Source organism: Pistacia vera, unplaced genomic scaffold, assembly GCF_008641045.1.
Source record: "Pistacia vera cultivar Batoury unplaced genomic scaffold, PisVer_v2 Contig897, whole genome shotgun sequence".
Taxonomy (NCBI): Eukaryota; Viridiplantae; Streptophyta; class Magnoliopsida; order Sapindales; family Anacardiaceae; genus Pistacia; species Pistacia vera.
In genome coordinates this window covers 400524-427510 of record NW_022196775.1, presented here as the reverse complement: position 1 = coordinate 427510, position 26987 = coordinate 400524, and the positions used below count along the sequence as shown (strand labels likewise).

Here is a 26987-nt window from a genome sequence, read left to right as displayed (position 1 = left end):
GAGCTCGAAAATTTGATGACCTATCCACACTTTGCTTTTAGTTCAAGCACTCAGGGTAGCTCACGTTGGACAACAGACACAAGCGAGCTACCAGGATTCCAGCGGCCACTATAGTATACCCTCCTTAAACCCAAAACCGATGGAAACACATTCAAAAAACCCCAAACAAGCCTTAAAAAAGCTAAATGTGGCCATGGAAATGGCCACCCTCAACTGCAAAAAGCATAAAAATAAATAAAGGAGGAGAAAGAAACCTTACTGAAGTGAAAAGGTGGAAGAAACTCACCAGAAAAGCACCGTGAAATCATAAGAACAGCACGGAGTAAGCAAAGAAATCTGGAAACTTTTGCAAAGTGTGTAGGATTTCTGACAAAGTATCCCGCTTTTATAGTGGTTTGCATGGGAGATGAAAGGATGGGATTCAACCGTATCCGTCGATCTATAGTGAATCTCAGCCCTCCATTCGTCGAGCAATCTTGACCGTTAGACGTGGCCACATGTCGATCATTCGTGAAGGTCGATCAACCGTTAGACTACCATAATCATAACTGTCGCCACACATTACCTTGACTTCACGTGTGGATAGCTATAGTCGCCCACGTGTGACGAAAAGTAACTACCAAAGGCTGCTACATTTAATGCGCCATAACCGCATAGAAATTACACATATGCCCTTCATTTCAAATTCCAAGTTTGTCAAGAATATCATAGTAGAAGAAACGCCAATTGTACAGTATGTCGACCGGAGATGAGTCCGACTTAGGAAGCCCAATCAAATCTGCATTCAGCGCACAACCGACGAAGTCTAGGCTTGAAATCAAATCGAGCAATAGTCTTTGAAGCTCGAAATAAGCACCGAACAGTAGGGGGCAGATGTTATGTGTAATTATTCCATCAAGCTTGGAGAAGTCAAAGGTCAACAAGGCTATAGTCCGATTCAGAATCAGTTCGACTCAATCGATTGTTTGACCCAGCATAAGCTCATTGAGGTATAGCTCGACCCCAGCATAAGTTAGACGTGACCAATCTCGACAATTGTTCAACTAGCTCACAGATAAATTTAGATCCCGGATATCTTGGAAGGGATCATATCAACAACAATCTTGGTGCAATCTCAGCGCTCAATAACAAGAATATCGAAGTCGCATTTCAATCTTAATTGTAATTCTTTGATTTTCGCTCTTTCCTTTGTGCAAAATTTGTATATAAACCCCCTCCAACGATGAGAAAAGGGTTAGCAAATTGCTCTAGAATCATTATTGTAAGCTCTCACAACAAATACAAAGACAGTGGACGTAAACTCAAGAGTGTAACTCGCCGAACCACTTTAAAAACTCTTTTTGTCATCTACTTTACTATTCTTAATTCATTACATTGCTGATTATCCGTAATCACGCACACATCCATTATGATTCCGTCAAGGTCAATCGGATCGCTCTAATTGGTGCAAAATCTTGTATCAACATAAGGTTTATAAGTCTCATATTTAGATTGAAATTAAAATAGTTAAAAAAAAAAAAAAAAAAGAACAAATCCAAACCCCATCAAATGAGGTGGATAAGACAATTTGTGATGATCCAAAACCCATTAAAAAGAGATGAATAAGAAATATTTGTTTCGATGATCAGAGTGTCCGGACCAGCTTGCGCATACCTCAACTAATCTCAGAGGATCTATTGTGGGGGCCTATCGAACACTCTACCAGTCTAATGTTTCAGAATAAGCCACAAATGTAATAAATAACCCCAATATGGTTCGAACCCAAGAAGTCAATAAAGGGAGTAAACCTTCTTGATTATCAGGCCAACCCTTTGGGGTTATGAATAAGAAATATTACTTTACACACCAGTAGAGACATGATTCAAATACGATCAAAAGATGAGCATGTCCATAAGCTAAACATCCTGTTATTACACTAATTTCTTTGTTGCAACTACCGAGTTGAATTATTGAACACTGCTGGAATCAGCATGAATAGGAAAGCACTACAATGTTTGTGGAGGAGGTGCACGTGAATTAAATGCCGATCGTCTGCCTATAGCAGGAGGAGGTGGAGACTGTCGGATGATGGCTCTCAATTCCCGAAAGCCCACTTTCTTTGTCCACAGAAATCCCACATTTTCACTTCCTAAGCTACCTTCTTTTCCTGGAAATGTCTTCCTTGAGATGATTCCATGACAGGACAAGCTCTTCTCACAACCTTTCGGGCATAGCAAGAGAGAAATCAATGGTAGATTAGACTTTAAAAGACCACATAACATGCAATTATATAATTGCAAAAATAATATATAGTAAAACAACATGAACACCATAACATCAGATTATCAAAGTCTGTGGAGCAAATGGATTTTCAGAATAAGAATTAGAAGAATACCATTTAGCAGTAATGCACTAGTATTCACCACCAGAAATACCACCAGGATTGCTGCTGCCAACTTAGCCTGAAAACCACTCATCATGGGAGGGAAGGAGATACGTAGCAGTAGCAGACCGTCAGTTAACCTTTATTATGAACACAAAACACTTCAAAGAAGCAGGAAACTGCAGGATTTAAAGATTTTACTCTAATGTTAAGCCAACTTGTCTTAATCTATTTGTTTTGTAGATAAACAATTTTAGTTAGGTTTGGATAGACTATTAATAAAACCATTATAACATGTGCTTAGGTACAAATTTTCAACAGTTTACCTGGATTTTGAGGTTTCAACTCCTAGTTTTATAATCAAATATATGTACAGATCTCTCGAAGACTTACAAAAGTCAGAAAGAGGGCGCCCTCTTTAGCTCATTGGTTTGTGAACGACTCAGACGAGGGCTAGTGACTCATGGACTACAGAAAGATTAGGTTGCAAATGAAGGACAAAAGAGAACCAAACTAAAAATAGGAGTCACCGTCAGTAAATTCCACAGTTTAATACTCAAGCTTATGAAATTCTTAGCTACGCAATCAACATCCAATATGCCATTTGAATATTAATTTGTACAGCTGGAACTATAAGTGATGAAGATGACTATTCTAAGAAGCTACCAAAAGGCAACTTGACGAATTTGTTTAGCTTATGATAACGAGTTTACTACTACCAATAAACCAGCTTACCAACTCAAATCCTCTTGAGCACGAAGCGGGATGACGCAGCCAGCAGTTCTTCCTTAAATTGAGGGTCACTGTTTAACACATCCGTCCAAAATGCATTTAAAGAAGTCCAAGGATAGAACGTTAACACCTAGATAACGTGGTACTTCTTTCTCGCAAGTACACACATGTGGCATTTACACGAGCTTCACATTACAAAATGGATAACTAGAATCGCTGAGATTTCTCATCAGCAAGGAACAGTTTTGATAACCGGCATAAGAGCAAAATCATAAACAGAATCCATCTTTAAATTCAACCTGTTAAATACTAATTTGGACCACCCAGAACTAAGTTACCAGATTTCCCACGTGTGTTTGTGGTGCTTCTAATGGTTCAACTTCACACAAATGAGCTAAAAGTGGGTCGCTTGTCTGAGTTGAAGTTTCATCTTTTAGAAAATGGCTAAGAAAACGGCATTCACAGGATTCATCAGTTACAAAGTGCACTCAATGGACTATGGATAGATATCAGTTGACAAAAAGGAAGTTATAAAGAATCATGGAAGGCATAGTTATCAGTTGAGGTGGAGGATTATATGGCTACATCAACTTAAGTTGTACCCATGTAGCCACAATGGACAAGCAAGCTAAAACACCGTTCTAATGAATCTAATATATTATGTTCCCACAGAAATATGTGAAGGATAAAACATTATAAGGTATCATATGTCAGGTATATAATAGAGAAGAGATGAACAATCAAATATCAAATGTGGATTCATATAGACATAAACACGAATAGAAGATGCGCAATAATATATCACCAACTTCCACCATTTCATTTAGACATACAAACACCAATGAACCCATAAAAAAACCCGAACATACCATACTATTCGCTAAATGGGATCCACATATCAACATAGTACTTCAAAGAGTGCGGTAGTGCCTTTTTCCATGCAACAAGATCAGGCAATTCACCGGTAAGCGCAATTGAGCTATCATCCTTCCTATTTCCAAGATGCAGAACAAAAAGATTTTCACCAAAAACTCTTTGCATTGCCTTCAAAGTATCCTCCATAACAACCTTCCCATCTCTTCTTGAATCCTCTGCCTCCACACAACTACCTCCAACATTAACCATAACCCTCCCACCTTTTCTCAAACATTTCCTCAGCTTCTCCCACGTGTTGGGATCCTCGAGTTCCGGTAACAAACTACCTTTACTAAACAAATCAACTAAAATCCCAGAAAACCCTTCTCGAATACTAGCATTCAACGCATTGCCTACATAAATGAAAAGTCTACCTGGGTATTTTTTTTCCAGTTTTACAAGTCCAAAGAACTCTTTTGCTACTTTTATCACAGATGGGTCAAGCTCCCACCCATGAATAACAACTTCTGGATACAATTCTAATATCAAACGGGCCGCGGAGCCCGCCCCGAAACCCAAAATACCTATTGGTCCAGGTGGGAGGATGGGAGGTAAAGTGGCAAAAACATCAAAGTACGTGTTGGTGAGTGACTTGAAGAGAAAGGAAACGCTCTGGATGTTCCCAGGGCCGTCAAGAAGGAGAAGTCTAGAGCCTGCAAAAGGGTGGTCGGTTTTTCTGGAAACTTCTAGAACACGGATATAATTGTGTCTTGACCTGAATTTGGCTATTATTTTGACGTCATCGGCGGGAACGCCATCGTCTTGAGTCTTGGTCTGGTGAGAGGGTTGGGATTTGAGTGGCGATGGGCGGAGGCGGAGTTGTTTCGGTGGGGTGTGGTGGAGAGAATGGCGGGAGATTTTAAGTGGATTAGAAATAAATGGTCTAATTTGGTGAGTTGAAAGCCCTATTGACATTATGTTTCACTTTGTTTCTCTTCAATCAGGGTAGTTTGGTGAAGGACATGTAAATTTATACGGTGGCGGGTGGGGAACTAACGCTAACTTCGGCGCACGGGATTAGAACATTTGGCGGCCCATAATATCCAGTGACGGCAGTCGAGAATAATTTTTACGTTCAAATGTTCTTAATGGGAATTATTCGACTCTTAAAATTGGAGGCATTTGCAAATGATGAAATTGTGTTACGATAAATAGATACAAGGATAAATTAAGATAAGTTCAAACAACGAAGCTGATAAAGATACAGGTATCATGAAGAGTGATGTATTGTTGTAGAAAGAGCCATTAACAAAATAGATATAAAACAAAATTCAATTCCAGATCATAACATCACCATGTATGTTTTCCTGCACAGTGTATGTATCATACATTGATACTATGTTTGAATACTGAATGTAAGATTAATTTTAACACATCTTAAATTCAAAACAGACGGGCAACAAATGCCTTAATCTTGTCTGTATTTCCTACTCTAATGCCTCCATCAAAAGAATCTAACAATATGCCTCCTTGAAAAATCTACTGTAAATAGCTCTGAGATGATGATAGATCTCATGTCTACATGATACAGAAATACTGGAGATTAGATGCCACATTGTTACACCGATGTCAACATGATGGATGATGTCCCGATTTATCTTCTTCCATGTCATCCGGACCATCCCTGTCAAAAGAAAAAACAAAGAACTTATTTTATTATGCTAATGAGCATAACTTAAGAGTTTTGTCTATACAATTCTCAAATAATCAAATTATTAGAATAAAGGGAGATAAAATTTTAATGAGTGCAGACTCAAATCAAAATTAACAAATTTATTAGCAAGACTATTTCCCAATCCATTAATTTCTCCGTATCTTACCCTCAGCACACAGGTCCCAAGAAATCATTAGACCATAACTAAACTGTCATCCCCTTCAAAAATGGTGATAAATTTTAAGAGAGAAGACAGACCATTTTGTGTATATACCGTTAAGAAATCTTCTGACTTACCTCATCTCAACTTTTACCATTTTGTGTGGAGGCTTCTCATCCTCCTCGTGATCCGACGCATAATCCTCACCACTCCAAATGCGAGGTTTTGGTCTTTGCTCCATGTCCTCTTCGGGCTGAGATCAAAAAACATAAATCTCATTCTGTCAAAATTAAAGTAGATATGGCCAAGAGACAATGTCTAAGGGAAGTATATGAATAAATTAGACACTGGCAATCAACCTCTTCTGGAACTTCTGTAATGGGTGGTGTTGTCTGAAAAGGTACACTGGGAGCATGAGATAACCTAGAAAGTTGCTCAAGTAGTGTGGCCCTGGAAGAAAATGTCATTGTCAGAAACTTTTAAACAAAAATGAGCCATGAAAGTGAGCATATGATTGGGGCAGACTGAGCAACCAATGCACATGATTAAATTGCATGTTGCACAGAGGCGAAAGAAATAAAGAGCATTTGAAGCCAAAAGCAAATACAGTAGAACCTCTTTATAGTCATAATGTTAGGACCAACTAAATTTATTACTATGAGCAGTTTATAATTTAATAGAGGTTTAGCTACAAAAATTATTGTTTTCATTAAAAAATTATTATTTTGATTTATTATTTTATACTTCATGTTTAAGTAGTATTAGGATTTTAATTCATTGTTTTAGTAACATAAAATAGTAAGAAAATGGATATCAAAGAGTCATTGTAAAATTGTATGATCAGATTCGACAACTTCACTACACTAATCAAATGAATATTAATGTTTTCCTCAATTATCCAAATGAGCAACAAGTTGTGTATGTTTTAATTACTGAAGAAAAAATCATTACTGGAATTAGACAAAAGAGAAAGGAGATAATCCTGAGGATAATAATACGGAAATATCAAAAATTTTGTGCCAAGAAGCTCTAAACATGCTTGAGATCTAGAAATATTTTGGCTTCAATAAGAAAGTGTCCATGCTGGTGACTTATTACGTATCCGTACGATAAAAGATCTGGTAACAACTCTAAAGCATAAATCATTGTCCCAAACAACTTTAGATAAATAATTTATTTCATCTTAAACCTTTAATATAACATAGCATATATTTTTTACAATATACATATAATTATTGCTATGTAGAGGCAAATTCCTTAAGACGGGATCTAGAAAAATTATAACTTATTACAATGTGAAATTTATTCTTATTTATAACTGGCTCAAATTGGGACCAAATTTTTTTATGACTACGTAGAGATTATTCCTATATAGAGTATTATTATAGAGAGGTTCTACTGTAACTATAAACTACAACTGTCAAGGTAAATGCATAAAACCAAGGACATAAGATAACAAAAGGGAGGCTCCTTGGTTCCATTTTCCAATACAATGCATTTAGTACACTGATTTGAAGAAATAGAAGATGGGTTAGCCTAGTTCCACCGGGACTTGAGAACCACAAATAACAAAATCCCTCCATGGAGTTGAAAAACCGACAGTAGAGTGCTTGAACGATAGCCCTCAAACAACAAACTAAAACTTTCAGCTAGCTGGCATGGCTGCCGAATTAATATTAGCCAAAAAGACGTACATGCATAATGTATCATACACCCCCACCTTAACACTGACCGAGTAACAGTACCAATAATTCAGTGTACATGACAATAATTAGGAAAGTGCAGTATCAGAGCTAATAGAAAATTTAATATAAAAACTAGAAAGTAATAAAACGCACAAAATCACCTTATTCTCTCCATGTCTTTGGCTGTGTTTAGGTTCTCCATGTTGCACGGTTCAACGTGAAGAGTGTAATCTGGTCCAAAATACTCATAATATTCATTGTAAGGCAATTTATTATCAGGTTCAACACCAACTGCAACTGCTGTCTGCAACAAAGAGACTGAAAAAATTCATAAGGACAACATTCCTTATTTGTCAACATCAATTTTTTTAAGAATCTCTATAAAAAGGTAAAGGGAAGACCTCATAGCACCAACATCGAGCAACATTCCGGATAGTATATCCTCCTCCACCCAAGACCATCAGAGGAACATTGAAGGATCTAAGGAAGTGAAGGCAATCAGCATGGCCTTTTACTGACAAGTTAAAGCAGCCCAACCTATCACCAGACAGTGAATCTGCCCCACACTGAAGAACAACTGCATCAGGTTGATACACTTCCATGACCTTTTGGATGATAGGCCGAAACAGACCACGGAAACTTTCATCATCCAAGCCATCATTCAGTGGGACATTCAGGGCATAATTTTTACCTTGCCCCGCCCCAACATCCTTGATATGCCCAGTCCCAGGAAAGAAATCCCCAAATTTATGGAAAGAAACTGTCATCACTCTGTCAGTGGTGTAAAATGCCTCCTCAACTCCGTCTCCATGGTGAACATCAATATCAACATATAACACACGCTGCCCAATGCCATTGAAACAGAGTCTTCAGAAAAATATACAGTAACTCCATGAAAAACACAGAAAAGGAAAAACAAAGGTTTAATAAACACATTGTAAAATCTTTTCTAATATGTAAGATAAGAATGTTCTGCTGATCCTGTTACAACCCTAATCTAGACCACAAAGGATGGTGGCAAGTTCTAAAAACGAATTTCTACAATAAGATATAAAATAATGCAATCAGTCAACAAGATGTGATGTAATATTAAGTATTCGAATCTACACATAAATCTGAGCAAAAACTAAAGTAAATATCATATTAATCGACAACTGCTATTTCAGCTATCCTCCAGAATTTAATTTTTTTTGATAGAGAGAATTGGAGGCCAGAAAATTCATTGAAAAAGAAAAAAAAAAAATTATGAGCATTTGTAAGCAAAATATCAGCAGCAAACAGTGTCTTTCGTCTCATCAATTCTTTTATGTTGAGTAAAATATTATCAGTAAAAAAACAATTTGTTTTGAATGAAACCCAAACTAACAACAAATCTACCAGTAAATAAGAAAAGGCATCTTTTTGTTAATTTTTTGAGGAAACAAAGCAGCTTCAATCATCTGAACTACAGAATCAAGCAACAATCGTAACAAACATAACACAACAATCAAAGCAGAAATTTCTATCATTCCGGAAGCCTGAAAAAAAAAAAAAAACAAATCATAAGTGGCCTATGATTTTACCAACTCCTCAAGACAAACTAACAAATACAACATTAGATAAAAACTAAACTGACAGCAAACTTAAACAAAACAAAACCCAAAAGAAAGAAAGAAAAACACTACCTTGTGAACCTTAAGCAACTCGAGAATGCCAAGAACAATATCATTAACATAACAAAACCCAGAGGCTTCACTCTTCTTAGCATGATGAAGGCCACCGGCCCAATTCAAAGCAATATCAGCATCACCTCTATTCAACTTGACAGCAGCTCCAATGGAGCCGCCCGAAGAGGCCTGGCAGAACCCAAAAAGGCCATCAAACACGGGACAATCTTCTCCAACATTGAACCGTTTCAAGTGTCTCGAAAACGACGGGTCACCGGAAGATTCGGGTGAGACGGAGGCCAAGAATTCAACATATTCGTCACTGTGGAATCTGCGGATGTCAGAGGGTCCGGCAGGGAAAGGACGGTTGACCTCCATCCGACGGTGGAGAGCGTAATGGACGATGAGATTGTGGGCCATGCGAATTCTGTGTGGCTTCATTGGGTGACCCTGGCCGTAGTAATAGTCGCCGATCGTAGGTTCATAGAAGTAGCTGACACGACGCTTCTTGCCGTCGGGACCTGATGGCAGCGACGCACCCTCCTCCATATCGCCGTGCTTTCACTTACTCAAACTATACTCTTTTATTTTTTGATTTTTAATTTTAAGGGCTTGGGCTATTAAGTTATTATATTTAATATTTATGTGTTCAACGCTTGAACCCGCCTCTCCCTCTAGTTTCAGACTTTCAGTAAAACCAGTGGATGTGTATTTGCACTTGCAAGCCAAATAATAGATGATAATTAATGTCTCAAGTTTATATTTTGACCGGAAATTTACAATCTTATAGACATTATATATAAATTTGAACCATGTAATATTATCCCCATGTCAATACATGACTTAGATAAGAAAAAATTTGAAAATTATCTAATCAAAATTAGGGTGAAATTGATATTTCATAATTGTGCAGTTTCACGCATGGTTGTCAAATCGCGTATCGTATCGTGTATTGAAAACCTAATTTTTTGAATCGTGTATCGCGTATCGTATTGTATTGTATCGTAAAATACGCCTTTTTCAAAAAAATTAATAAAATAATCAAATTTTCTAAAAATTAATATCATCCCCAATATTAATTAAAGAATTTTATAGTATTATTGGCTTTAAATTATGATATTATATAATCAAAATTAATCACAAAATTAAAAATCTATATTATTTTCTCTTAACCATTCATATCATTTCCAAGATCAATGTCAATATCTATATCTCCACTTATATTATTATTATCATGTAAAATGGGCAACACATATTCCTCTTCACATTCTCCATGCAAAATGGGTAAATTTGGATAGGTTTTAGTGAATCGAGTTGGGTGAACCGGTTTCGACCCAAAAAAATTTTTGGGCCTTTGGCCCAAATTAATAAAGTCGTATCGATTTATATCGATATTTTTAAGGATACGAACGGATACGTATCGTATCATATGATACATATCAACGTATCGAAAGGTTTATGATACACTCTCTGATACGTATCGTTGGCGACCTATATCGAATCGTATCGTATGATACGTATCAGGTATTATAGGATACTAACAACCATGGTTTCACTAACGGAATGGGGGCTGCCCTCCCATTTTTCATAGTGGCGAGTGACATCATAAATAGGAGAATTTATGGTGACTTACAAAACAGCCATAGAAACTAATCTCAAAAAATATGAAGAGTAAACAACATGTTCTCACCCAAGCTTTAGTGAAACCGCCGATTGGTACCCCTGGTTTCATAAATTCTAGATTCTCACTCTTAAATAGACATTGTTTCCTTTATTTTAACCGTTAAAAGCTAAAATGGTCTTCTTCTCTCTTCCATTCCCATTTTTTCTTCATCTCTGCCTCCTCCTCCCATCTTCTTCTTTTTCCCTCATCTCAAAACTCTATCTCAAAACGACTATCGTTTCAAGCCCACCCATTTGATTCCAACAACGTCTTGACGCCCCACCACCACCATCTGATCTCCCAACCCCACCCCACCAAAACCCCTCTATCCCCCACCCCGCATATCTTGCAAATCACCCCCTAGTCCTATTCTGAAATCAGTCCAACCGCCAGCCTTTTTGCCACTTTTCTGGCTTTTTTTCACCCAAAACCACCACCACCTACCTCCCTTAACCCCCCATACCAAAACCCTAGCCTTACCTCAACTGAAACTATAGTCGTCCCCACCTAGAAAATGCTGACCACAACTAGGTTTTTCATGCGTCGCGCAATTGTCTCCAATCGAATTCTGGCTGATTCTGGTAGCCTCAACCCCAAACGACACCACTCATGCACTCACAAGCATCTCCCCTTCAAAACTCCCAACCTTCCCGAACATGATTGCTCGCCATTCACCGCCGCCACTCAACTTTGGGTTTTGCAAAATCAGTTGAAATGGGAGTTTGATTGGGTTGTGGAATTGATTTTTGATTTAGTTTTTAGTTTTGTATTTTGTTTGATGTTTGATGTTTTAGTTTGATTGTTGTGTGCTACGGTGATTGTGTTGGGAAAGAAGAAGGGTCGAATGTGGTGGTGATTTGGCCGGCTAGTATTAGGAAAGAAGAAGGGTTGATTGTGGTGGTGGTGGTGGTTTGGTTGGCTGGTGTTGGGAAAGAAGAAGGGCCGATTGTGGTAGTGGTTTGGCCAACTGGTGTTGGGAAAGAAAAAGGGTCAGTTGTGGTGGTGGTTTGGGATGGGGTGGGTTTGGGATGGGGTGGGTTTGGAATGGGCTATGAAGAAGAGAAGGGGAGATGAAGAAGGAGAAGGTCCAAGGGTAATTTGGTAAAAGAACCATCTACCCTTATATCGTCACTAACAATGTCCATTTAAGGGTGGGAATCTGGAATTTATGAAACCAGGGGTACCAACCTGGGATTTCACTAAACCTTGGGTGGGAACATGTCATTTACTCAAATATGAATTATAATAACCCAGGACTAGCCCAAGTCAGCTTAGCTCGAGTCCAGGACTTTCATCTTTAATTAGAATACATAAATTTTATTTCTTTTTTTTTATTTATTTCTATTTCGGCTATGGATCGCAGATCCATAGTTGAAACTGCCAGATCTATGGCACTGCCAACGGACGTCGGCGATGGTGGCTAACTACCGGTAGTGGCTTGGGATGGGTGGGGGTGTTTTTGTTAAGTTTAAAACATTTTTGGTTACTAGGGTGTTTTTGCTAAATCTGAAAAGTAAGAGGTTAAAAGAAATTATTCAAAAATTAACAATAAAAATTACTATTATATTAATATTTAAAAATGAGGGCAATTTAGTAATCTATATAACATACCCACCCATTTATCCTCCCAACCAAATATATTATTCACTTATTTATTCGAACAAACCAAACACATTTTCTAAACATTCCCAGTAATCTTTAAGGTGATATTTCTTCCCGTTAATATAATATTCCTCTATAATAAAATATTATATGATCCAAACACCCCCATAGTTATTATTGTTGGTAATATAAAAGGTAATATGATTATCTCCACTTTCCGTATTTTAAGATTACTTGGTAATCTTATTTTTGTTACAATTTTATACTTTAGGAGCCGTTTAGATCATAAAATATTTTATTATAGGGGGATATTATATTAACGGAATAAAAGATCACTTTGAGGATTACTAGGAATGTTTAGAAAATGTGTTTAGTTGGTTCGAATATATTGGTGAATAATATGTTTGGTTGGAAGGATAAATGGGTGGGTATGTTTTATAGATTACTAAATTGCCCTCCTTTTTAAATATTAATTTAACAGTATTTTTTATTATTATTTTTTGAATAATCCTTTTAACCCCCTACTTTTCAGATTTAGCAAAAACACCCTAGCAATCAAAAACGTTTTAAACTTAACAAAAACACCCATACGCACCCTAAGCCACTGCTGGTAGCCAACCACCACCATTGTCGGCCGCTGGCAATGCCACAAATCTAGTTGTGACTCTAGTAGTGCCACAGATTTGGCCGTGAAATGGCCGGCGTTTCACGGCCAAAAACCTGGCTGTTTCATGGCCAGATCAGTCGCTGTTTCACGGCCATAGATTTAGCTGTGAAGATCCATGGTAAAAAAAAACCTGCATGAGTGATTGGGTGTTTTGTAAATATTAGCAAATATAAGGTTAATTTGGACCAAATACTCAACTGTTTAGGGGCAATATGGGAAAAAAATTGTAATACCAGGGTAAGTTTTAATAACAGCCCCCCTAGGTATTAAGATTATCGGAAATTTACCCCCCAAATGCTACTGTTTGTCATAAAATATTCCGGGAATAATTTTTTACAAACCAACCAAACATCGTCATCTGCTCAATTTAAAAATATTACCCCAGTTATCTAATATTAACCTGATCCAAATGGCTCCATAACCATATAATTCATGCATCATTAATAAATTAAGGGCACATTAGGAACATGGACTACCATTATTCAATATCTAATACCTTTTATGTTGCATTATGTTTACAAAAATGCTTGTTGGATCAATTGATCCAGATAAAATAGGTATATATTTGACTTTTCATAGCGTAATCCATGTATTAAAAGACCTATTTGCCCTTGATAAATTAAGAAGTAAAAAGGTGATTTAATGAATCAAATTTCATTTAATTCTCTCTGTCATCATTAAGTCTGGAAATCAAATTCCAAATGGAGTATTTTCAAAATCTTGGATTTGTTGTAAAATATTGGATTTGTTACCAAGAACAAATCCAATGTTTTAATTTGATTATATGATAAGAGTTATTATACACGTGACTCATGCCAACAATTATAAGTTTAATTATAATCAAGACATTTATGATAAAAATTCAATTTCAAACAAAATCTATATTCCATTATAGGAAAAGCACTTGCTCTTCGGAAATGCATAGTCTGTGGTCTAGGCTTTACTGTAAATTCAAAAGTTAATGTCAATTTAATTATATGATAAGAGATATTATGCACGTGACTCATGCCAACAATTATAAGTTTAATTATAACACCAATAATACTATTTTTCTCAAAATTTTATCCCAAATTTTACTTCCCAAGTGATGTATCATCACATGTGACATTAACATTTCAGTCTATTTTTTTTTTAAACTACCTATAAGTGGTTGAGTGGTTCAATATGGACTCTTGGGTGTATTACTTAAGAGGTCATAAGTTCGAGTCCTTCCTCAATTGCTAATAGGGGTACCAACTGAAGCTCTTATCCGGTCGGTAGTTCCAGTATCCTAAGGATTAGTTGAGGTGCGTGTGAGTTGGCCCAGACACCAACTATCATTAAAAAAAAAAAAAAAAAATTAGTCTTTTATGAAAAATAACAGGAGAAACAATTACATTCTCTTCTTTTTAGTTTTTTTTTTTTTTTTTCAAAATATCATTTTAATACTATAGACATTTGATTAATATAGTTCTTATCTAGTGTGAAAGTTAAAAATTTCAAGGCGTCAATATTTAATAATTTTTTTTTTTTTTTTTGGTAACTGGTAATTTTATAAAGCATAAAGAATAACAACTAAATGGGGGAACCCCTAAACAAATCGACCCTTGAAAAGAACAAGGGGAATTGAAAACAAAAGCAACTAGGATAAACAATCCTTTACAAGAGAACCTATTTCTAGGACAAGGGAACCAGTGAGGTAATCAAGCAAAATCCTTCACACAAGACATCGCACCTTCGCAGCAAAAAAAAAAAAAAAAATGAAACCAAATGCTCCATCTTACAACAACCAAACACAAACATGAAGCAGCACCAAACAAATGGTTCAAGCTGACAGTCCACCTCCAAAACTTGGACAGAAGCTTAATCCAACGCCCTCATCCTGTCCACTTCCAAATCCAAAACACAACTACATTCCAATCTCCATACAACAAATAACCAAAGCAATTGGCCTACATCTCAACACATAAAACCGCCCCAAATAGCCATTAAACCCAACAGACAAAAAAATAAACAAAATTCACATAGCACAAAACAAAGCAAAAAAAGAAAGATTTTACAAGCATTTTCCCCACACTACAATCAAAACCATGTCCCCTAACAAGCACCCCAACCAATCCTTGCTTTCACTCCCCTCCACCCTTAAGGACCTGACCCAAATCAACCGTATCCATTTCCATCACCATCATCATCAATACAGTAGCCAGGAATGTCCCATTCCTCAAACAATCTACGGACTTTAATCGAATCCTTAAACCAAAGGCTAATAAGCTTAAGCCTCACAACACTATGAATGCGATTCACAACCCAATGACAATTCTTCCTAACATTTTTAAATAGCCTATGATTTCTCTCGTGCCAAATCCCACACACAACAGCCATAAGAAGAAGACGATTAATGATTGATCTAACCGATTTCCCTTGAAATTACTAGCGCACTAGGATATTACATTATCCCACCCTCCCACTGGAACTTGAAAGTTACCCTTGGCTTGCACCATCTGCCAAACAATAGAGGAGAAAGGGCACTAAAAAAAGAGATGGTTGTGCAAGTCCAAAAGGCCATTACACAATACACAATTTGAACTCATTGGCTCCACCCAAGCACTCATCCAGTATTGGGTGAGTAATTTACCCTTAATGGCTAACCACATGATAAACAAGCGACGAGGAATACTCCGGCTGAACCAAATAAGCCGATACCAAGAAACAATGGATAAGGATGGAGAAAGATCATACCAAGTTTGATTGATCAAGAACTTAACTTATTTACCTTCGACGGTCTTCTAGACCACCATATTCCTATTACTGGAGGGATGAAGGAATGCAAGGGGCTTGATTGATAACTTAAGGGAAGCGCTCTCTAATAACATCCGACCATGTCCATTGACCATTCGATAAAATCTTGCTAACCATGGATCCTCGGCCTATTCTCAACTCATACACTTTTTTGGTTGAAATAAATTCATCTAGAGGACCTAACGGATGCCAAGAGTCATGCCATAAAGAAGTCAACTCACCATTGCCTAAAACATAAACAATGTGTTTTCAGACTTTATCCCTCATATTAAGAAGTTTCCTCCATCCCTAGCTAACGCCCTAAGGGATTTTGAGATTCCATAAACTCTTTCCACGCAATTTAAATGAGTGAATCCATTTCACCCAAAGAGAGTCCTTACTTGTAACAACACTCCAAAGGTGGTAAGTCATAAGAAAAAATTTCAAGACTTCAAAGGGCGTATGCCTAATCCCCCACTAGCTTTAGGGATGCATAAGTCTTTCCAAGCCACTAACCTTGCCATTCACAAGCTCGTTACCTGACCATAGAAAAGCTAAACATCGAAGCCCAGTAAGCTTACATAGAGGAAAGCACTGAAATAACTAACTGCAGTAGACCTGCGTAGGAAAGGTACTTATTCTTCCAAGATTTCAACCTTTTTTTCACTTTTTCAATGAGAGGCATGCAATCAATATGGCAGAGTCTAGAAGAGATCAGGGGGACCTTAAGATACTTCACAGGAAGCTGACCAACCGAGAAGCCCATTATGTCTCTAATACGGAGATGAAACTCCTCATTGACATTGCACATGAACACAACACTTTTCAAATGATTTGGATGTAGGTCCGATATAAGAGCAAACTTTGTCAAAGCATTCTTGAGGACCTTAGCAAAGAAAGGGTCCCTATGACAAAACAAGAAGAGGTCATCCACAAAGCTAAATGGTTTATCTTTTGATTTTTACATCTAAAATGGAACTTAAACCCTTTATTCTCCCTGATCTTTCGATTAATGATCAAGGATAAGACTTGCAAAACAAGGGTAAAGAGATACGGGGATAAGGGGTCTCCTTGTTAAAGGCCCTTTTTACCAAGGAAAAAACCATGGAGCTCACCATTAACCAACACTAAGAAAGATGTTGTAGTCACACATTCATGTATCCAATGAATGATCAGCCCAAGGAACCCAAAACAACGAATGGTTTCCATGAGAAACTCCCAATCAACAATATCGGAAGCTTTTTGAATATCCACCTTAAATGCACAACGAGCATCCCCGGTATCTTTGTGATAATTTCAAAAAATCTCTTGGGTAAGCATAATATCGTCACTAATTCTTGTCACTAGGATAAACGTTGACTGCGTCTGATCAATAATATCCTCAAGACTATCTTTAATTCGATTGGCCACAATTTTGGAGATACACCTGTACAACACATTACAACAAGAGATAGACTGAAAGTCACTCACAAAAGACGGTATTTCCATTTTAGAAACTAGGGCAATGATAGTGGTGTTGACTTCCTTAAGCATCCTTATGTTTCTAAAGAAATCAATCACAGCAAAACAAACATCTTTGCCCATTATATTGCAAGCCGTATTAAAAAATTTAGCAGAATAGCCATCCTAGCCGGAAGCTTTTTCATCTCCCATAGAAAAGATAACACTCCTAACCTCCTCATCAGTGATTGGCCTAACCATTCTTGAGCAATTAGAATATGAAACCTGCCTATTAAATAAATCTGGCCACCCCCAATACAAGAGACAAGAGAAGTCGTACCTAGCAATTGCTTGTAGAACGACACGAAAGCACTCCCCATGTCCCGAGACTCCAACACACCTCTAGAATCAGACATAGTACCATCAATACGACGAGTATTCTAATTGGATAGAAGAGACTTTGGAAGAACGCCAAATTCTGGTCTCCCACACTTAACCATAGAACTTTTGATTTCGGCTTCAAGAATCTCTCCTTATCAATAAGAGCAGTTCTAAAAGCTCTTGAAAAAACAGCCTCATGCTATGAAGCTCAGAATTACTAGGGTATTGATCAAGAGCACCCTATATCATCTCGACCTCACTCTTAAGAATCTCAACTCTCATACTCAAATTACCTTACTTTCTATTAAGATCTCTCATAAAGGGTTTGATAGTTTTAAGTTTACTGACAACAGAAAACATAGGTACCCCATAAACCTCTTTCTCCCACACCTTAGAAATAATACCAGGTAACCCCTTAAAGGCAAGGTAGTTAAGGAATTTAAAAGGTCGGGGCTTCCAACCGAGAGATGAGGGAAAGACGTAATAAAGGGGTTATGGTCACTTATCCCAAGAGGCCAGAAGAATGAACTCGCTTAGGGGAATCTAAAAACAAATGGCACATTACCCCGTCAATCTTTTTCAAAACTCCATTATCCCCATGCGGTTTACCATTTCAGGTATACATTATACCTGAATAACTAATATCTTCAACTTCAATCTCATCAATACACTCTCTAAGATCAGACATACCTATCGTTATAGAATTAATACCCCCAAAGTCTCACTTGGAAACAGTGTGGCTTTAAAATCCCTCAGAACAAGCCAAGCATTTTCCTCAATCCCAGAGTTATGTTGCCTTAGATTATCCCAAAGCTCTCTCCTACCCAAGATGTCGTTTTCAGTATACACAAATGATGCATAAAACCAATTATCACCACGAATCTCTTAAATCCTGCAGTCAATAACTTGATCAGTCATTCCTGCAACATCAATGCTATAAATCAACGGATCCTAACCAACAACAACTCCACAACCCCTAGAGCCATGAGTAGCATTAGAGATCCAATTCCACCCTTAAAAATACCACTAAAAATGTGACTAATATTAGGACCCGCAACATGGGTCTCTAATATAGAACATAAGGAAGACCTTTTCTCTTTAATAAAAGCTCTAACTTCCCTCTGCTTAATAGGCTGATTAAGGCCCCTTATATTCTAGCAAGCAAGATTAAACATTAGAAAAGGTGGGGGTGGGAAGGATGGCGAGGTCCCCTCCCTGACTGTTCACTTTAACATCAACATCGACTTTACTTCCCGAATTAAGGAACTAGGCCATCGAGGAATAATCTGATTCTAAATCTGAATCATCTTTATCTTCTTCACTATCGGCTTCCACACCTTTATCAACCTTGCGCTTTACACACTAGTTGACAACATCCTCAATAGGATCATTTATAACCATAACTGAATTCGTGACAAGGCATTGGAATGAGTTACATGTTCTGATACTTTGTTTCCATTTACTGAGTCTAATATAACCATCTTTATTAATACTCTTCGCTTTCTTAGACGTTGGGGGAGTAGATAACTTCTTTAGGGGAGCACTTTGGGGAAATCTCGACTTCCTCCTTGCATCTATTTTGCCCTTAGAAGCGGAAAATAAGGGAATTAAGGGGCTAGCCACTTTTTTTCCATTATCCTTTTTGGTGACTTTTTTGAACCCATCGTTATCCCTATCAACTACTTTCCTTGCTTCCAATGACGAACTTTGCTCTGTGGCCCTAGGTTGAAGAGGACAGGATCCATCTAAATGACCAAACACCTTACACATCCCATACTGAGAGGTTTCCATTGAAATTCAACTATAATACTCATGGGTTTTAACTCATCATTAGACTCAGAAGGCATTCTAACCCTGATCACTTCCGAAAGTTTCTTAGCAACGTCCACTTTTATAAGAATTCTGACAAATCTAGTACGGCCCAATTTTTCTCTACATGAATCTTCAGTAATCATGTCTAACACAATGGCTTACCTACTGTGCTTGCAACATAACTAAGACCATCTAGGCTCCATATTTCCAATGACATGTCATAAAATTTTAACCACGCTGGAATGAATCTAGGAGATATTTTGTTTAGTTCCAAATCAGAGTGCCATTTTTGGAGCAACATTGGTTTGTTTTGGAACATCCAAGGCCCATCCTCCAAGCACTGAACCATGTCCCCTTCATCCTCGAATCTAAAAAAGAAAACTCCCTTGTCATTCAATATCACCTCTTTGAGCCCATACTTTTGCCACATTTTCATTGCAAAAAATTGGATAGCATGGAATGGGGGTTTTTTTTTTTCAATAAACGACCCAACAAGACAAGTTTCCCATTTTTTTCAACCTGCCGCAGCCACTAAAAGAGGAAGGTAGGAGGTTGCAACTCCATCTTGTTCAATAGTAGGTTCAAAGAACTTTAGCTTAATTTTTTTTTTTTTTCTTTTGTTGGGGACTCTCCTTAGCAATTTTCGCCCATGAAGTTATCCTATTAATTGGATTTCCCACTTCCTGGTGAGAGGTTTTAGTTGCCTTGATTGGAATGCTAGGAACATCAATCTTATCAACATGGTTTCCTAACCCAGAGCTCATATTCGGGTAACTCTCCTTATCATCCACATTATGAGTCACACCATCCAGCCCATTCCCACTTAGAACAAAATTAGAAGACCCCACAATTAAAGGGTCCCTATTAACCCCTCATTTCTCACACAGCCCAGCTCCTTTTGACCCATTAGGAATCTCATTAAGCCCATGCACCAAAATCCCCTCCGGCTCACATTTACTCTTGTCTCCTAGCCCAGACCCATTAACCCATAACTGATCTGAGCTCGCCTTCTTAGGAGCCCTAAGATTATCTTTGTCTTTATTAATGACACCCACACCAGTCGCCAACCATGAGGTCAGCGCATTGTACTGCTTGACGAGTCTCAGAAGGGGACTCCTCAAACGATCACGGCCACTTTCGTCATCAAGGGACACCCAAGAACCATTGCCAACCAGAGCCATACCATACCTAGCCACACAATCTGACTTCAGCGAAACAACAATTTTAGTGTTATTCCTAATCAAATCAACAGCATTGCCGGCCGACTTCAGATTAGACTCCTCTATCAAACACTTCACAGATTCACTACCATCCATAATCATCTCCCTTACTAAAGAAGCCAAAGGAATCAACACCTCTACTTTTGTGAAAGATGAGTCTTGCCCACCGCTATCAACGTCCACATTAACTTCCTCACCTACCGTCTCCATTTCATCCGATGACTGAAAGCTTTTTCCAGAATGACCCCCTAGATTTCTCACTCGAAGCATGTGATGGTCTCTAGACCCTGAACCATCTCCAATTTCTATACCTGGTTTCGTAAACCTTGCCACATAAAATAAATTGTTCCGTCAAAAGAAGAAAAGAGCCCAAGCTCATACAACCAAAAATGCCACCAGTCATATGTATACATATTAGTTTCAAAATCTAAAGTATTTGAAATATAAAAACTAATATAGATATTTATTTGCCTAGTGTTTTAATCAAATTTTGATGGATACTTTTCTCTTAATAATAAAATGCTAGTATATTATAAATTTGCATATAAAATTTCAATGATTTTTTTAATTAAGCACGAGAGAAGGCCTAAATTAGAAATTTTCGCCTTAAGCCTCTACTTTCCTTAAGACGACCTTGTATATATATATACATAGTGTACCATACATATATATGTCATATATATAGTGTACTGTATATATCTTTACATGTTGTATATATATATGGCAAGAGGGGGGTATGAAGCGTGGGAAACTATGCAAGAAGTGTATGATACAACAGGTAACCTTAAGGAGTGGCGGCAAAGCTCTTGATTGATCAATGCGAGTGAACTGTGCTTAGACGCTTCGTAAAACCGCACCGATCTACGAGAGGAGCTGATGGATGAGTAGGCTTCCCCTTTCGATTCATGGAATGTGATCTAGGGCACGATGGGAGTTTGTGTGCCTCGGTAGGAAAGACATCACCGAAGTATAGCACAAGATCACCTTTTCTTGCTGCCATGTGATCGACCTGTAAACAAGGTAAACCCAATGGGAACCAAAAATCGGGAGGGTACCGTATTGGGCAGAAGACGATCCAAAAAGCGAAGGCTCACCCAGCTGAAGGAAGGAGTTTTGGAAGCTATATATATATATATCATGTACCATATATATATATGGTATAAATATGTGATAAATGTATTGAAATGATTGACGTACTATATATCTTTACATGCCACACACACACACACACACACACACACACACACATATATATATATATATGTGTGTGTGTGTGTGTGTGTGTGTGTGTGTGTGTGTGTGTGTGTGTGTGTGTGAGATAAATATAGCATATAGTATTGACTTACTATGTGATTTTTTATATAGTGTACCATATATAAATATCTTTATCTTTACATGTTGTGTTTCACATTTTAGAATTGAGTATACCTACATGTTGCATATACTATGTGATTTTGTATATAGTATACCATATATATAATGTACTACATGTAGTATTGAGTATATATGGCAATATATATATGCAATATGTAAGTTAACATGTAATTTGGTAAATGACATGATTTACCAAATAACACCATACATATATATTATTGAAATAACATGTTTGTCACAAATTTTACGTAGTAATATAACTTTTTTTTTTTTTTTATCTCTACGATTTTGTGAATTATAATTTTTTTTAATAGAATATCTACATGTCATTTTAAAAAATCGTCTTACTTGCATTAATAGTATAGCAGTATATGACTTAACATAGTATTCTAATATGAGAATAGGGTTCACATTATCTTTTAAGACCACTAACGATAATATTATATTTTATAACTATTAACTATAGTATTCTAATATGAAATTAGGATTTACATTATCTATTGGAGACAGGTACTGATGCCATCCATCGTCGCAAATGTAGCAGCGGTAGAAATGATAAAATCTCGAGGAAAGAGTTTACATGTTTTGCTTTTTTTTCTGGAAAAAAAAATTAATTATTACAATAAATTAATTCTAACTTTCCAACTTCTATTCTTGGAAATATTGAAGTAATCATTACTTCTCTCTCATCTTTCCATAATGTCAATCGAGGGAATTGTTTTCCCTCCAAAAGGTAGGGTTTAGGAGACAAAAATAAATTTATTTTATTGAAGGCTAAATTTGTAAATTTACTTTCCCAAAAGAGTTTTTGATCTGGATATCCAAAGAGCACTGTCCTTAACTCCTTATGTTTATGTCAATTTTCAAGTAAACAAGCTAGGGCTAAAGAATAGGGTTCATAGTTTTCAAGGATGGGCTAAAGAATAGCGCTGCCCTCACTGATTACTTTCCCTTTAGCCCAAATTCCAAGCTCCAACCCTAGATTTTTGGGACTAGGGATGCGGTGACCCCGCGAGAGGAATGCACTATCTGGTAGACTAGTGCTTGCAAAACCCCAAAAAAATAAAAAATATTTAACTTTAAAACGAAATATTAATTATATTTATTTAATATATTATATATTTCTTTCGAGGACAGGTTTTGTGTGTTTCCACCTTTTCCCACTCCCTAATCTTGGACTTTTCTAAGCATTCTCTAGTATCTCTACCCAACAGGATCGGGTTCTTTTGGGTATCCAAACTTGACGGGTTTTTCTATCATTGCCACTCAAGAAATGGAACCATATTGATATGGTATACTGTGAAAAGCCTTCAAACGTTTGGTAATAGGGCTTCAACAGTTCAACCTTCTAAGTCCTAAGTCCCAATGGGTTTAAGTCTTTAACAACGACATTTCAGCCCAAGCTACATCTTCTCTAAAAGCCCTCAATCAAATTTGATTATTATTCAGGAGCATAAATACATGTCCAAAATACACTTGTTATCTGGGTCTTCACGGAGTCCAATTAACAAGCCTATGCTGAATCAGCAAAAGTTTTTTTCTTTTCTCTTTACCTGAAGCAGGCAAAACAAACAAAGACCAAGGCTCCGTTTGGTTGCCAATTGGGAATACTACTTTTAGTATTCCCAAAAAAGTTAAACAGTAAAATACCCAAAAACTCATAATATTATTCAACTTTATTCAACATTTTTTAAACCCCCTAAATTTGTTAATTCAATTAAATACCCCTAAATATTTTTAATGTTTTTGTTACAGCAACTCCGGCCACCCTCCGGCGGTAGTGGTCAGCTGTCCGTATTTGACATTGGGTTGGGGGTGTTTTTGTTAACTTTTAAGATTTTATTATAGGGGGTGTTTTGTAAAGAAACAAATATAGGGGGTATTTTATAATTTATAAATCCTACATCGTAATACCCGCCCAATTCAACTTTTTTTTTACTTTTTTCAAAAAACTTTTCCCAAAAACACCCAATTGTGAACCAAACGGAGCCCAAATATTTGAGGTAGGTTTGGACGCTATTTCGTAAATGGATTGTGATCACAAATGCACACAGTCGTGCAATTCACTAGACAAATAACCAGGCAAGTAAAGTAGAACAAAATGACCATTGGGTAGTCTGATAGTAAAAAAACAAAAAAGAATTTAATATAGTCTTTTAAGTTTAAGTCCCCTTGATAGTACAAAAACAAGAGGAGAATCTAACATGGTCTCCCGAGTTTGGATTCTCATAATTGCTAATAGGATTGGTCATTGGAATTCTTACCCGGCCAGTAGTTTCACGGTCTCGAACTGGTCCAAGCATTCTGACCATTAAAGCAAAAAAAAAAAAAAAAAAAAAAGGTAAAGTAGACCACTTGTTTGCCGCCTCCTGCTAATTCTACAAATGAAGCACAATGATACATAAACGTTTTTCTCAAGCCAACTCACATTCACAACTGAACTTTCTCTGTCAAATGAACTGTGATAATCGTTCTTCTCTGTTTAGTCAATAAAGAAGCACATAATTCATAGTTAACGGCGTTCAAAGATACACGAAATCTTTGCGTAAGATGGAGACTAGATGCCAGTGGACTAGACTACGACTTCGAGCAATAAACAATTTTTTTTGCAGACAAGAAAATATTCGGATTAATGTTAAAGCTTTAAATTAATAAAGAAAATCTTGCACTAAAGTCGTGTCGGCGTGTAAATAACATCGATTGCAATGCTCCCATCCTAAGATTACACGAGGATTTGGGTCAGCTTTCGATTACGTTGAAACTCTTGGAAATTTCAAAGGGCTCTTCTTGTAAAACTATCAAGTGTCGGCTTGGGTTGTGGTCCTAAAATTCATGAGATTCAAAGGTAAAATGGGTCAGAAAGTGAGAAAATAGTATAGATGTTAATTGGAGTTTAATGGTGTCAAATCATGAATTTGTTATCAATTGGAGACAAGAACCTTTAATCAGGGTTATCTCTTTAGCTTTATGATTAGACAATGGAAGAAGGGTTTTTCTTCTCAAGGCACTCTAATTGCTACTTTTGACCTGAAACCTTAGTGGATTGGGTACATGGATGGAGTCATGGGGACCGGGGAATCCTCAATTTTCACACCTAAATAAATAAATAAATAAGCCTTAATAACCCAAAACTCAAGTTAACCACTGCAATTATGTGATGACTGATATTTCCCACTTAAACAACCTGGCAGAATTGCTCCCGTTGTCAATTTCCATACTATTAATTAGGTTAAATAGTTTAATAGTTTATATCAAGGGTATTATTTATTAAAAAAAAAATTAAAAAGCCTCTAATATCTATTGTTTATGTCCCACATTGTTAGAAAATGTGCTTAAGATTCAATTTATAATGTTTGATTCCTCCTAACTTAATAAACTTGTTTTGGGTCAGGACATTTGTGTAAATACGAAAACAAATATGTACACCCTAAACAAAAAATATTTATTTAATTGGACCTAAGATTTGACAATTATGTCATAGTGGGCTCCTTACCTAATAAGACACGTGTAATAATTTCACAAGGATGTAAGGTGACTAAGGTCCATAAGATGGAGAGTTTGTTCATCTCACATCACTAGCGAATGAGCCTCTGAAGCAGTTTTATAAGGCTTAAGTTCTCTTAACTTAGTAAACACAATTTGGGTGAAGGATGTTTGAGTGAAGCCTGAAAATAAACCCATATGAAACTAAACCTAAAGCGAACAATATCAATCATCAAATTACATATCAAATTTCATTACTTAACATTAATGGAAATAATAAAAGAGATCGGATATGAGATTTGATATGTATGATAATGTTTTGTTATTTGACAATCATAGACATGATAAAAGAGATTGGCCGGCACTATGGATGTTTGATGGTATGGATGGTGAATGAAACAGTGATTTGAGAGACAAGAAGAGATGGAATTGTTTTTTAATGGAGACAAGGAAAAGTTAAGAAGGAGGCAAAGGAGGTAATGATTTGGGAGAAGGATGAAGGGAAAGAAATGGGGTTTCTAAAGCTTTACTTTCACTATCATTTTGTGATCATCATGTCTTGAAAAGGAAGCTTTATTGTTGGTTGATTGATTGAGACAGGGTGTAATAGAATAAAATAGAAATTTGAAATTACAAATTGAAAAAGGGGCCTATGCTTTTATAGTAAAATTACCAGTGCTTTCTATTCTTCACTCTTTCAGCTCTACTACTTTTAATCAACACAAAATATGACTTTTCATCTAACTCTTTTTTTTTTTTTTCTTTTTTAGTTGTTTTGATGACTAGGTGTACCTCAATTAATCTAGGATTTTAAAACTATCATCGGTCAAGTAAAAACTCCAATGACTATCAGTATTAGCATCCAATGAGAGACTTGAACTCACAACTTCTTAAATAATACATCCAACAGTCTTTATTAAATCATTCGGTCATCCAGAAATAATTCATCTAATTCTCTAACTTTCTTCAATAATTTTATAATTAATTTTCTCCTTTTCTTCTTAATAAATGTATTAGTGAAGTTAAACTCATATAAACATTAATAATTATGTTGCAGAAATTATAAATATATATAAGTATATATTATGCTATAAAAGTTTGTTTCTGTTTGCTGTAATAACAACTTTACAAATATAATTGAGTTGACTTAATTATAACCTTTCGTTTAATTATTTGTCACCTGATCATGTCATACCAGCAAAAGCGCACCACAAAATATTTATCTTTAAATTAATTCTCTCTCTCTTTGAACATAATTCATTTTGTATAATATGTTAGATAAGGATCTATACATATATAATATTTTTGTATATTTCAATATAATGGTGAATAACGGGTAACATATATAATCTTCTTCTCGGGTTCATATTATATGATTCATAGAAAAAATGATATTAAAATTCTTAGTATTTATATATAAAAAAATTTCAAATA

General features: G+C 36.5%; 2 protein-coding genes across 4 annotated transcripts; both read right to left on the bottom strand.

The window, feature by feature from the left end:
* Positions 1-1866: 1866 nt before the first annotated feature.
* On the bottom strand, positions 1867-5099 carry LOC116119617. Of its 3 annotated transcripts, none has more exons than XM_031405563.1 (3): positions 3964-5099; positions 2375-2541; positions 1867-2200 (listed from the first exon to the last, which is right to left on the bottom strand). In XM_031405563.1, the coding sequence occupies exon 1, from the start codon at positions 4922-4924 to the stop codon at positions 3968-3970; it is 957 nt and encodes a 318-aa protein (XP_031261423.1). In that variant the 5' UTR covers positions 4925-5099; the 3' UTR covers positions 1867-2200; positions 2375-2541; positions 3964-3967. The 3 variants fall into 3 exon arrangements, with proteins under 3 accessions (XP_031261423.1, XP_031261424.1, XP_031261425.1); XM_031405564.1 differs by having other exon boundaries at positions 2375-2502; XM_031405565.1 differs by having other exon boundaries at positions 2375-2441.
* Positions 5100-5499: 400 nt separating this feature from the next.
* On the bottom strand, positions 5500-9799 carry LOC116119625 (histone deacetylase 6-like). The gene is made up of 6 exons (XM_031405573.1): positions 9173-9799; positions 7910-8350; positions 7670-7812; positions 6183-6273; positions 5961-6076; positions 5500-5633 (listed from the first exon to the last, which is right to left on the bottom strand). Exons 1-6 carry the CDS (start codon positions 9701-9703, stop codon positions 5579-5581), a joined length of 1377 nt encoding a protein of 458 aa, XP_031261433.1. The 5' UTR covers positions 9704-9799; the 3' UTR covers positions 5500-5578.
* Between the last annotated feature and the right edge of the window lie 17188 nt (positions 9800-26987).